At 43.8% G+C, this 14,549-nt stretch overlaps 1 protein-coding gene across 5 annotated transcripts in view; it reads right to left on the bottom strand.

Annotated features, from left to right (window-relative positions):
- LOC111864472 (kalirin) overlaps positions 1-14,549 on the bottom strand; it is a 768,927-nt gene that overhangs the window by 591,485 nt on the left and 162,893 nt on the right. For all 5 annotated transcript variants that reach the window (XM_023851737.2, XM_023851735.2, XM_033751441.1 and 2 more), the window contains exon 2: positions 7,681-7,870. In XM_023851737.2, the coding sequence (XP_023707505.1) occupies positions 7,681-7,859 (179 nt within the window). In that variant the 5' untranslated portion in view covers positions 7,860-7,870. The remainder of the gene's footprint in view (positions 1-7,680; positions 7,871-14,549) is intronic.

Below are 14,549 nucleotides of genomic sequence, written 5' to 3'. Positions count from 1 at the left end.
AACTTCCATTATTTTACAATATCAGTAGCCACATAAAGTTCTATCGCTTTATTAAGCATTCGTTCACACGAAGTTAAGTTCATATGTAAAAGTTAATGAAGCCCTTATATGCACACTTAGGAATATAGACAAAAAACAACATAACCGCTACTCTATCAGCAAGTACAAGTAACTACGGGACAAATGTCAATCGAAGTCCGCACGACAGACCGACCTTAACTGTTCTCCAGCGTACCGAACGTTTAGGTCGAGTGGTCAGTACTTCTTCCGTAAGTCATGTCTCGGGTCAGTTCTCGTGAAACTGTTCCTGGTTTTCTTTAGGCTCTCCTGGAAAATGCCCGTCAGGTAAGTCTACTTTAAAACATGCTACGGCAACTTCCTGTCCTCTTCTTTCCTATTCATCGTTTAAAGCCATCCTCCACGCGATGCTATAAAAATACACAGTTTAGAAACTACTGTTAAATTGCAAACAGTGAGGAAATCGCGACCAGATGCGCATGAAATGTTACGGGAAACTAGTCATTTTAAAGAGCGCGTTGCGGCTATGAATAATGACACTGAAATAGCTTGTCGTGTGCGGATAGACTTTTATCACAACACAGACCTGCGGTAGAGGCTGGATAAAACACCAAACCTGCGGTGCGGGTTTGTTTTTTTTTTTTTTTTTACGGGCGACGAATGTTTAAGGTTTCATACCAGAGCGTTAGTCAGAGGAGAATATTATGGAACTCCCAACCTCGCTCAAAACACGGCAATCAATATCTGCACTGGCAAACGAATGCGAATTTCAGTCACTAGGCTGAAAGCATTCATGCAGTGTTCAATAAATATAATGGAGAACTGAAGTCAATAGATATAATTCACTAATGGTGCCTTCTATTATATTCGATGTTGTTTGATATGCTCCCATGGTCCGCATAAAAACGGGTTATCTGATGAATACAATGCCTCGTATTTCACTTCGCATTACTTCACCACTAAGTAAGAAGATCTGGGAGGAATGTATGAACTTCTTTTGCTTTAAATGTTTCAACTTCTTTGCACAGGTAAAGTTGTCCCTGCGCATACACAGTTGAGCATTATGCCATGAAGACATACAGGGTAGTGGAGGTACAGCCTCACCTTTCTTGACCTCGGCGATGAGTGCTCGATTTCATACCCAGGGGTACCCAGTGATAAGAGGCTGGGTAGGCCCCAGAGTGGGTCTGGACGCTGTGGAGATCACAATAATCTTGCACCGCTAGGAGGTAGATAATATAAATTAAGAATTACACAAATTAAGGATCTCGGTCTATGATTTCCATTACTACTAATTATCAATCCAGAATACCTGTCAACACATTGCGCACCATCGTCATTACGGGCTAGACAGCCAAGGTTCGATTTCCGGCACAAGCAAGAGATTCTTCTCTTCTCCACTGCGTCCAGACCGGCTCTCGGGCCAACCCAGCCTCCTATAAAATGCGTGATGGGGGCACGTTCTCAGGGGATGAAGCGGTCGGGGCTTGAACCTGCGCATAAATGAGCACAGGCAAGCTGCGCCGCGCACAAACAAATATTATCCTAACGAAGTAGGTGCCTGAAGGGATTCGTATTTTGCTAGGTTCGTGCCTGCAGTCAGACGAGTCGCCTTCTAAAGCGTGCGTTATGCAACTCTGCCTTGCACTGAGATTGACTGTCTATTGTTTGATCTTTTTTCTTCGATTTGGTGACGATCAGGTAAAGGCAAAATTTCAAAAATCTTCAGAAAACACCTTCTAAAAGTTTTTAAAAGCTTAGTGCCTTCTATGCCGATCACAGTGACCGCATGGTGTAAGGCATGAACTGTCTTCGCCCGCTCAAGCACTGGGGTCGTGGGTTCAAATCCAACTCGTAGCATCGATGTCTGTATGCGTTTATTCTGTGTGTAGGTAGAGCCTTGCGATGGTCTGATCCCCTGTCCAAAGAGTCCTACAGACTCTGATTAGATTAAGAAACTGAAAACGCGGCCAAGGCCCAACAAAGGGCTGTAGAGCCATGATAGAATAGAACAGAACATTGCATTTTATTCCTAAATATACCAGCAATTCAACACAATTTCTGTCTTTGAAAAATGTGAAACCCAAAGTCGATGTTTCTTGCAAGAGAAGGAATACAGCCATACACAACTTCAGGTTCTTATATTACGCGTCAGGATTATAATCTAAACATGAAAGCAGCAGCGTATATTCCTCCGGAAAGTTAGTTGCCGTCTATCAGATTCTATTTCTTTCTTCTTTTTTTCAATGGCTCTTCGAACCCATTCAGGACCCTGGCCTCTTACTCAGCTCCGTAATCATTTTTCACAGACGGTAGGACTCCTTGGGAGAGTGATCAGCCCGTTGCACGGCCTCTACTTAAACACAGGGCAACACAAATACAGAATAAATGCATACACACACCAAACATCCATGCCCTGAGTGGGACTCGAACCCACGATCAGAGCGTCGGAGCGAGCGAAGACAGTTCATGCCTTAGACCGCTCGGCTACCGTGACCGGCCCCTTCTACATGATTACACGATGTAATATCCCAGTAGAACAATCTTAATATTCACCATCGTGAGAATATTAAATCTCATAGTTTAGAAAAATATGGAAGATCTTATTCAAAGCAGAAACCTACAAGTGTCAAGATGTCCACACAGACTAGTCCAGTCAAAAGTGTTTGATATGAGTCATACACGCCTGTAATTTATTATACATTTCTAAAACTACTGCATAAATATGAGCTACATAAAAATATCTCCAGATTTTGTACAGTTCATGTAACTCAACTGGACACTGGAAACGCACACATTTCGGCGGCAACGCAATTAACACTTATGAACGAATTAGTATCATCTCCACTAAGTTGGCAAGCCTAAGCTACATTCGGGTACACTGTATGCGCCCACACCTCCTCTTAATGTTCGAAGTTTTCAACAACATAACGCGTCATGTACTAGGCCTATATCATTTGAAACATCACATGAAGATTTCATATTTTATCTCCATTTTCGAAATTCTCTCAAATCTGCAACCCGTTTAATGTCACCGTTAAGATTTCTTCGTTGACATGGTCAGCAGGGTTACTTATTCGGCACAAACTTGCTTATTAAGGTGATGTGTAGATAGGATTGCAGCTCCAAATACTTCCTTAGTCAGAGGGGCTATGCTTATAGGTTGTTCTGGAACAGAACGTAAACATGGGCGAGTTGGATGGCCATTTATTATAACAAACCTATAACCTGTATTCTTTCAGCTATAATCCAATTCTTAGCTCTATTCGTACTTCCTGCTGCAGTGATTTGTAGAATGTGTAGATTAGTGAGTGCTACAGTAAATCAATCCAAACCCAATATCTAGTTACTAACACAAGACAGAATTTTCTAACTGATGGAGAAACAGACCACATCTGTGGCCTAGTGGTCAGAGTTCCTAGCTATAGATCCAGAGATCCCGGGTTCGATTCCCGAAGCTACCAGATATTCTGAGAAGTAGCGGCCCTGGAATGGGGTCCACTCAGCCTCGTGAGGATAAATGAGGAGCTATTTCAAGGAAATAGCGGTTCTGGTCTAGAAAACTGAGATTAACGGACGTGGGAAACCGTTGTGCTAACCACGCGACACCCTCTATCCGCAAAAGTTGCACTAATTTCGCAGACAAGCGGCGGTTACTCCGTCGGTATAGTTCGCTTGCGGACTGAAACCACGGAGTTTTTTTTTTAAACCATTATTAACATTATTTATGTCTCATCGATTTCAAATGGTTTGTATGCAGAACGGAGAACAAAGTTAATGATAATAATACAACCTTCCAGTATTATGAGAGACAACAGTTTCACAGCTAAAGAATCATATTCAAGAACGCAAAGTAAACTTGAAACACTCACTGAAGAGTTCTGTCTTCTGAGATACAACGCCGTGCAACTGGTGAAAGTCAAGCGTGCTGCATGTAGGGTTTGAGATCCTCAAACCCTACATGCAGCACGCTAATCCGACCAGGGAACAATTTGTGAACCATACTGCAGACAATCATGAAGAAGTTCTAAAGCACCGCATATATGGCTTAGTATCGCCATATATGGCACAGTCAGAACTAGTATACAACAGAAAATAGCCATTAAAACGTTAGTGTACTGCGGGAATATTAATTACGACTGTTTCAAATGTGGGGTACCGTGTTTTATACGTGAGTGAAACTTTATCTCTGACTCTAAAGCATGAATGGCCACAGTGGCCGCGCGGTCTAAGGCATGAAATGTCTTCGCCTGCTCGAACACTGGGATCGTGGGCTCGAATCCCACACAAGGCTTGTATGTATGTGTTTATTCTGTGTTAGGTATCGGCCTTGCGATGGACTGATCCTCCCTCCAAGGAGTCCTACCGACTGTCTAAAATTAAGAAACAGAAGTCAAACGAATCGTCTCACGGGTGCCCTATGCTCCAAGTGGGAGAAACAGGAATATAAGAAGAAGAATGCGCATGAAGATAGTTGAGGAGACGAGGGAACAAATAAACGAAGACTAACTCGTACACAACGACGGGCTTCATAACTTGTACGGAAGATATAAGAAATTCCTGGAAAGTTTTCCTTCGAAAATCTCAGGGGAAGATACCACCTCGAATACGTGAGCATAAGTGAAGGGGTGATATTAATGAGCCTTGGAGAAACTGTGACGGAAGTATGAAACTGACGGCATTGGTCCAAGATACATTCCAAGAGCAGACATCTGCAAACAAGGTCCTAGACCTTGGGGTTCTTTACCAGCTGCGTACCTATGAGCTTTTGATGAAGTCTCCATGCAGTGGAGTCAAGCGGAGAGACCCTTGACTGGACACGTATGAAGAAGACCTACATTGCACATCTTAACTAACTTCACGGAGCTGAGTTCATGCTGAGAAGCGGAGAATCCCTCAGCTTTTTCCCTTGGCACTACAGCCCCAGTGGGCCTAGGCCTACCTCCATGAACTTCTCCGTTCACTTCGGTTTTTCTATATCTTACACTTTCGGTAGGACTCCTTGGGCGGGTGATCAGCTCGTCGCAAGGCCTCTACCTGTACACAAACACAGAAAAACGCACACACACAAACTAACCTTCCATGCCCTGAGTGGGATTCAAACCCACGATCCCTGTTTCCCAGCGAGCGAAGACAGTACATGCCTTAGACCGCTCGGCTACCGTGACCGGCAAATCCCTCAGCTTATGGAACCCTAAAGTTCATTGCCGCCTTCACTGGAGTTCACCATTGGACCCTATACTGAATCATATTAATTCAATTCACATACTCATATCCCATTTTTTAAGGCCCATTTTAATATTATCCTCCCGTCCACGCCCAAATGGTGTCTTCCCTTCGGACTTTCTACTAAAGTCCTGTATTCACTTTCTATCTACCACTTGCTACATTCTTATATGACGTTACAGAACCTCTGCAGATGAAATAGCTTCGTCAAATAACCTAAAATGGCCTTCTTAATTGTTAAGTTCGTTCTTCAACGCCGCTCTCAGTATCGAGACTATACGGCGTCGATGCTTCTCGTTCCAGCGACTGCACCACATTCACTACCCAACCTTCCATCAACACGAAATGGTCCGGATACTGATGACGTTGTTAAATAACCAATTTCAAAGAAATAACAAAATATACAAGGCTACAGCTACATAGGATATGAGCCATAAAGTTATATTGCTACCGTCTGGCACAATAAACAGATAGTCATACATGTTTCGGGACCGAAGAATAGGGAACAGACGCCTTCATATTGGATAGGTAAACTCAAATTAAGCTTGGCAGCATTTCTTATCCGGGACAGAGGGCTAGTTAACTGGAGAGGAGTTCTGAAAGCGGAGAGAACCAAACCTGAACTTCGCATTCCCCAGCTCTTGTCAGTTCAGTCAAAGTTTGCCGTCTAGGAGTATTAGGGCACACGGTAGGGTGGTTGGTTGAGGCAAGCCGGAAGGGAGCGGGTTCGATTCTCGATGAGGTCATTTGATTTTTCAATTGATCTATGGTCCATGTCGACGCAGCCTCTAACAGAAATGAGTGCCATAAATACTTCTGGGGGTACAGGGCGGCCGGCGCGTGAGGATTGCAACCTTACCGCCATCTGTGATCCGACTGTATAGAAAATGTGATAGCCTCGACGACTCACAACCCAATGGGCCTGCACGGCCTGTTGCAGACCCTGCCCAGCTCTAAACTTAGGGATACACACGCGAATTCTTCAAATTATACACAACATTAATTCTTTTATTATTTAATTAATAGCATATTTACAATCTACTCTCGATAATATGGAGTAATATGTAAATTTGTTCTAAGTAGATTTTCTTGAGTGGAGAATTCATCCACTGATGATACTCTGGGACAGGCCTTGTAGAGGAATGGTGATGGTTTCAATCTTCGTCATCTGCGGGTTGTGGTAGGTCAGACAGTCGCTGTCTCCTCAATCTTCTTATTACATTTGGTGGGTTGCTAATTTCTACAACTAGTCTGTTATTGTGTCCGAGTATGCTTTGATGGTAGAGTGTTGATAATCTATATATTTCTTCTATGACAAATTGGATTTGCAGATCATTACGGACAACATTAAAATGAAACTGCGGATGTTTTCAGCGACGCTAGTACGATCGACTAGAAGGGACTCCACACAATAGCTCTGCGCCGCGATGTACGTCAGACTGATCCGAATTTCAATTAAGTGTGAAGCGCTGTGAGGCACAGTAAAGTCCACGTAACTTCTAGGCTGCACAATCATATTTCTCTGCGCCGCCCCCTCCACAAGCAAACTCAATTTGGTAACTACACAATGAAAACACGTGTCGAGAAGTTATATGGATCTGAATGCCTGCCCTGCATGTCATCTCTATTACAAAAGTATCCATTTCCTGCAGACCATATCCAACTTTGGATTCTGTGTGACCCTTCACGTCCTAAAAACTGATACCTGTATATAGGCCTACACCATTACACTGAAACTCGACACAACCGAGTGACTTGACTTCAGAAGACGGCAGCGGAGACAAAGAAGAACAATATGCTTACTGGTTTTCTGCCAGAGTTTTGAAAGAGTGATGCAGTGGTGGACTAGCAGCTTTCCGTCATATGAACTAGAATGTTATGGAAAGTAGTTCAACTGATACAGCGACGGGATGGACGGTCGGGGTTCGACTTCCGGAGGATAGAGATCTTTCTTTCGCACTGTCTAGACCGGCTCTGGGGTCCACCCAGTCTCCTATTCAATGGGTAACTAGGGCTCTTTCCACGAGGTAAAGCGGCCGGGGCGTGAATCTAACCACTCAGTTCCAACTAGCGCCGACATCAAATATGATACTCCCCCATACGTCTTCATGGCATGGTGTTTACGTAATTAAGCACAGGGATAATTCNCGCTGACACCTAGAACAGCCACTTCATTCTTCTGCATTTCCGTTTTCAAATTAATTCTACATTTACCTTCTAACAATGACACGGAGTAGCTCAGGAGATGGATCAGTGGCGGGATCTTATTGACATTCCGGTTCCATAAAGGAAGGGCATTTCTTGAACAACTGAGCGACTATCGGCTTCTCAGGGAGGATTCTGTTCCATGAAGTTACGTTAGCAAGTCTAGCCGAAACACAAGTTTAGCTGTGCGCAATGCTCCGACATCCAAAGAGATGCAAGTTGCCTACTCACCAGGGGATAGCAAGCAGGTACTGCAGCAGACGGCGGTAGTCGTCAGGTTTGGCTCGCTCGCGTCGCGGTGTGGCGGGGAATGAGAGCACCGGGCCGCCGCGTCGGTCTCTGCCGCCGGTCAACACAGCTAGGCGCTCCTGAAGCAGCGCCATCACGTCCAGTGCTCGCAGTCCGTCCATCCTACGGGCTCCTGCAACGCAACACAATAATGCTTGTCAGCCACAGGCGCTCTTACCTCAGGAATTCAATTATTTTCCTGTTAGTTGGCTGCTTTCACGTGATCCCGTAACATCAGCGCCAGATCGGATACGCTAGAAATAAATGTTGTAACTGATACCTTCCATATGGACACCGATGGGACAGTTCGCTAGTGAGGGGTCCGATATTCTGCCGTCCGACTTACCGCAAGCAGTGCAAGTGCTTCCTTCCACACAGCCGCCGACTTACCGACGACGGTGGAGGAATTAAAGGATTCCTCTTCGCATCGTCTTTAATTAGACTATTAAAGTCTTTCACCCTTACCACAATGGAAAAGTGGATTGAAGGCTTGATTCACAACACATGGGAAATACGGTTTGATGGCATAATTGGCAGATACGTTTGGATTGTTTATGAATTTGAATGTTCCTCTGCAAGTACACAATTCGAGTATAACAGACATAACAATATGAAGAAGACATTCGTCAGAAACAAGCAAAACCGCTGAATATAGTATGCAGAGGCTTTTCATCTAACTCAACATCAAAATGATAACTAAAATGCAAGGTTGCAACCCATTTGGTGAGTCACGTTGTAACCAATGCCATATAACGTCGCGCCAGTTGTTTACGGGCGGGTTGCAAAGCGTAACAAATGAATTAAACTTACACTTGCGACTGTGGGAGCAAGTGGAACTACAGGGACGCGTTACTCAAATTAATCACATGATTCTGTCGAAATTAAAGTCACTATACGTGAAATACAGCCGGTCACGGTAGCCGAGCGGTCTAAAGCAAGTACTGTCTTCGCTCGCTCGGAAGCTGGGATCGTGGGTTCGAATCCCACTCAGGGCATGGATGTTTGTGTGCGTTTTTCTGTGTTTGTCTACAGGTAGAGGCCTTGCGACGAGCTGATCACCCGCCCAAGGAGTCCTACCGTATGTGTAAGATCTAGAAAAACCGAAGTGAACGGAGACGTTCATGGAGGTAGGCCTAGGCCCACTGGGGCTGTAGTGCCAAGGAAAAAAAAATACGTGAAATATAGATAAAATTTCACTGTACTGTATTTCATCACATGAACAGGTTCGAAAGGGCCATTACAGCGTCGTTAAGTGAGATATGGATTTTAACAGGCAAATTATCGATAGCGACCTAGAAATTAATAATGAAAAAATGGTCATGGAACACGAAGGATGCGGGCCTCCTACTTTACTCACATTGAAAAAAAAAAATAACTTTGCCAAAATAAATTATATCTCCCCTTACCTAAGAAAGTTATATGAAAAAAGTAACGCCTAACATAACCATAACCACTGATCTCGGATGTGCGTCAGGCTTCATGAAGCTTCGGAGATGGAGCAGTTCACACACAAGGCCATTACCACCAGCTCATCTAATTAGAGCTACAGAAACTGGCTGGTGGCACCTCACAGACTGATGGTGTACACGGACCTCACCGTCACAAGTAAAGGAACTCATGCAGCTTGGAGCTCCTTCGATTCAGGACATAAAATATCAATATTTTTCTTTTATTTTGCTTGGACTCTCTTATTACGCAAAGCGTTTTGGGGGCACGGATACAAGAGGGCTCCGCTATAAACTGCTTGTAAGTACACTTGGTCCTCGACACACGATAGCTTGCCATACAAACGGCGAAAGAACGAACTGTTCATTTTCATTATAATTTAATTTTATCTACTTATTTCTGTTATGCATGTGTAATGTGTTCTTCTGTATTCATTTATAAGTTAAACTACACACAATATTATAGGTCAAACAAGGTTTCTTCACATGCGCAGATACTCGGCCACTGATAATTGCACTATTTCTCATTGGAGAAGAGTACGAGTATATTCCGACCAAAGAACGACCTGCCTTATGAATGGGGCTTTGGAATACAAGTCGACAATAAAGCGTACGTCATCTGTTGAAGCATTAATCAGACATTCTAAATAATTCCGGAAGGTAATACACTGCCGGTCACAGAAGCAGCAAGGTCTAAGGCATAAACTGTCTTCGCTCGCTCGGAAGCCGGGATCGTGGGTTCGAATCCCACTCAGGGCATGGATGTTTGTGTGCGTTTTACTGTGTTTGTCTACAGGTAGAGGCCTTGCGACGAGCTGATCACTCGCCCAAGGAGTTCTACCGTATGTGTAAGATCTAGAAAAACCGAAGTGAAAGAAGTTCATGGAGGTAGGCCTAGGCCCACTGGGGCTGTAGTGCCAAGGGGAAAAAAATAAGGCATGAATTGTCTTCGCTCGATCGGACGCTGGGATCACGGATTCGAATCCCACTCAAGGCATGGATGTTTGGTGTATGCGTTTATTCAGTATTTGTGTTGTCTTGTGTTTAGGTAGCGGCTTTGTGACGGGCTGATCCCCCGTGCAAGGAGTCCTGCCACATGTGAGAAATGATTACCGAACTGAGTAAGAGGCCGGGGCCCTGAATGGGCTGGAAGAGCCATTGAAAACAAAATGACAACTACACGCTATACTACGGATATTCTTACAGTCCTTCCCTCGTGAAGTGAGCTGTATCTCCGTACATCCAGTAACACAACGACCCCAAATATTGGGGATGGTCTAGCGGTGAATATAAAGAACTCGCTTTAATTATAAAAATTGTCAATGTGAATGTTGGAACTTCATGAATTTCATATTAACAATGATTTTATTTGAACTAGTTTTAACGGATCGGCATATAGTGAGTACTTCAAACTTGCTCACTCTGATTTCTAACAATGCTGTGTTCACAATTCACATTTAACTTCTCAAGACACATCATTTTCTTATTGCTAGTGGGGTGGGACTAAGTCCCTTGTACTGCGGCCACTTCTGGCCTATTGTACCAGCCCCAGATGATAGGTGAGGGTGACTGTGGAGCAATTGGTGGAATGAAGATTGGCAGGGGAAAACGAAGTACTCGAAGAAAGCCTGCCCCAGCGCCACTTTGTCCACCACAAAACCCACTTGACCAGACCCAGGATCGAACCCAGGCCGCCGCGGTGGGAAGCCAGCGACTAACCGCTTGAGCTATGGCGCGGCCTTTAGAGACATGTGATGTACTATGGTGTACCAGCAAAGTGTGCCAAAAACAGAAGACATTTCACATAGTCTTTGAATAATAAGTATCGAGCGAAAGTTGCTGAACACTCGGACCTAACAGTCATAAAGTTTTCAGAATTGACACTACTGAGCACTCGTTCCGTTTCATTAATTTCCCTTCGAGCACTAGCTTGAGACCTCCTCCTTGGTGGAAAGTTATTGATGAGACGCCCTGATCCGCTCTCCCAAAGAGTATTAGCTCCGCCCAGTGCCTGAAGGAACATAAAGAGATGAAATTCTTCACAGTAGAACTCGCTATGTGCCTCCGATCTTGTCTTTGTCCATTAAATGTAGAACTGCAGTGAGCACAAGTACAAACATATTCTCCAAGGACAGACTTAAGGAAAGGAGGCTGTAGAGGGTGGGATAATAAAATCCCAGACGATAAACGGCCCAATAAAAAAAAAAAGCTTTAAAAAGAAAGGTCAAGGCAGCTCAAAGTTACATAGACAACGTAGAAAGCGTAATGAGAATGATCAAGTCATGGAGGATGAGATGGGCAGGGCATGTAGCAAGAATGGTAGCGAGGAGGAATGCATGTTGGATATTGGTGGGAAAGCCAGAAGGAAAGAGACCACTGGGAAGACCAAGGCGTAGGTGGGTGAACAATATTAAAATGGATCTTAGTGAGATAGGATGGGATGGTATGGATTGGATTGATCTGGATAAGAACCAGTGGAGGGCTTTTGTGAACACGGTAATAAAATTTCGGGTTCCATAAAATACTGGGAAATTCTTGAGCAGCTGCAAAATTGGCGGCTCCTCAAGAAGGGCTCAGCTTCATGAGTAAGTAAGAGACATCCCTTCACACGACTCAGAATTTTGGAAAATAATATATAATCATTGTAGGATAATTGGTGCTGTTGAAAAGGGAAGAGTGGCGAGGGTTGCATTCCGGAATCACAGGCTGACGCTGTGTACTCAAGTTCTACAGAGCCGTGATCTTTGCCATCAGAGAAACACGTGGTCCATTGCAGCGTCAAATCGATTACAAGAAGCCTCGTAACTTACTGGACGTGTATGTAGACTAGAGTGGGCCACTGATGTACTTAGCAGTATTTTACAGTACAAAATGCAATCATAAATTCCAAAGGGGGCACATCGAGTAAAGGCGATCACCTGTGATGAAGGCAAGCTGATAGGAATCCTACCACCAGCATAAGTAAACATTACTGGGCGAAGAAACAATGCAACGGCTGTAACGTCAAGTACAGCTGTACTTTACGTTTACCTCCACGTCGCAATTTTCCGCTATCTACACTGGAGGAATTCTTTTTGATCCAAAGAAATCACACAATATGAAATATAAAGATAAATGTTGGTTTCTTCCTAACAAAATTACACCTGTATGTATAAAAGCCTGATATGATTTCCCTGAAGATTTACCTGCGGAAGTGCCAAAACAATTATGTGTATTCTTTCCAGCATGGCTTCATGTGGACAACCCTTAACTGTAAGCATGTATACGCTATTGCAGTCTTGCCTTAATGTTGTTTTGAAGTTTCATTTTATAATACAACTGAATTAAACCTGTACAAGTTGACGACTCTAAACTCGAAAGGCAGGCAACGTCCTTGTTTTGTGTTGGAAAATTGAAACACTGAAGTGAATATGTGGCTGATCGTGGTAACCGTCTTTTCCAATACCTCGCTAATATTAATTAGAAGTTATTAAAATCACCATCCTGAACTATTTCGTACAAATATAGTATTTAGGGCAAATTCTACGTGTACGTAGCATAAAGTGACACGAACAGCCATGTACACGTATCTTTCCACGACAAATCTGGTAATATCTTACATGCCAGAAATCGAACCTCGATTTCTCGGTCGTCGAGTACTGCATCCTGGTCGATATTCCGGATCCCCGTACAGAATAGAATACTTTGGTATATTCCAAGCAAGGCAAATGAATATGCGACGGGAAATTGAACTATTCATTCAATACAACATGTTTGTATGGCCTCACCATTCTGTTTACTAATCAGGGCCTTCGGCGCTCTCAATGCCAAATAATCACTTGCGTCTGTCGGTATTAGTAGTCCAACTGGCACTGTAGACTTCGTGATACTGGATGGAACTTGCGTCTGGTACATTTATCTCGCAATGGCAACGACATTCTTCTATGTAAGACTGGAGATGACTCCGAAGCCACCTGCTCACGCTTGTTGTTCGCTCGCGGATTGTTCTACATTGAAGATGGAGGCGACACGTTCCTGAGAAACGTCGGTTCACACAAGATCTACACGGCGCCACATCCCAGAAGACGGCACTCTTGACATTCTTCTAGTTTCAAGGTTAAGTTTCCTCACGAGGTACGCCATATTTGGACACCGGAAGTATGCGACCCATATTTCCAAAACGGATATAGAGGAACCGCTATGGCGAGTTAAGGTTATGTCAGTAAAACTGTAGTGGCTGTATAATGACATAACAGTAACAAGCAGGTCTATGGAATCTTTATACCGCCACCCGTCGTTACTAGCTTCTCTGAATAGCACAACGATTTGTCGGCGATAACTTGGAAAAGACGCAGAAGAGGATTCTTATTTTAAGGTGCTATCCCAGCACTGGTCTGGAGGGACTCAGGAAGTCCACAAAAGAATCAGTCAGCCTGTCTCTGGAACATGTATTTCAATGTTCCTGTTACTCGTAATATTACAATGTGAATGAATGCTGGCATGCATTATAAAGGAACTATGTTGCAGGTCCAACACCGTTTATATCTAGTAATGTATCTGCTGATACACACCGCCCACATGTACCTTCTGATGGTATTAATAACAAGAATGGAGGCATTAACCTCTTACGCCTGTGTATTATATGGGTAAATGCAATGCGCTGTTAATCTACCGGGCAAGAGCTAAATAGCAAAACGAAATCAGGATGTGAAACCCTTCCGATGACGCACAGTTGATTCGTCATACAGTGTTTTTCTCACAATCACTGAATTATGTGCAAACATGATACAAGATATAACACAATATTTTCTTTATAAGACATTTTTTCTAAGATTAATATTTACTAGATACAAAATGTATATGTCACTACATAAATCAATGTAAACAGAGATTATAATACTCGTACTGTGCGATGTGATGCGGCATAATTTGGTGGGTTTGTATCATTCCATAGTTAGAAGCTGCTGCCCCCATCTTCAGGGTACTTGAGTTGGCTGCTAGGGGGAAGTAGCAGGGCGCAGCAATAAGCGAACCAATAGGTACCAGTGGTCCTTAGGAGAGCCCCTTTTTAAGCACGTGCCACAGGATAAAATTACAAGGGAGATAAGAATATAAAAACAAAAGTGAAATAAGAAACGTTAGAAAATGACAAATAGAACTAAAACTAAGGTATGTAGAGAGGGCCCCGCCATAGCTCAAGCGGTTAGTCGCTGGCTTACCACCGCGGCGGCCCGGGTTCCATCCCGGGTCTGGTCAAGTGGGATTTGTGGTGGACAAAGTGGCGCTGGGGCGGGTTTTCTCCGAGTACTTCGGTTTCCCCTGCCAACCTTCATGCCACCAAATTCTTCATCATCATAATAACCCGGGGCAGGTACAATAGGCCAATCA

The sequence above is a fragment of the Cryptotermes secundus genome, unplaced genomic scaffold (assembly GCF_002891405.2).
Source record: "Cryptotermes secundus unplaced genomic scaffold, Csec_1.0 scaffold737, whole genome shotgun sequence".
NCBI classification, from domain to species: Eukaryota; Metazoa; Arthropoda; class Insecta; order Blattodea; family Kalotermitidae; genus Cryptotermes; species Cryptotermes secundus.
Note: the sequence above shows the minus strand (reverse complement) of the source record. Positions and strands in the feature narration are given on the sequence as shown.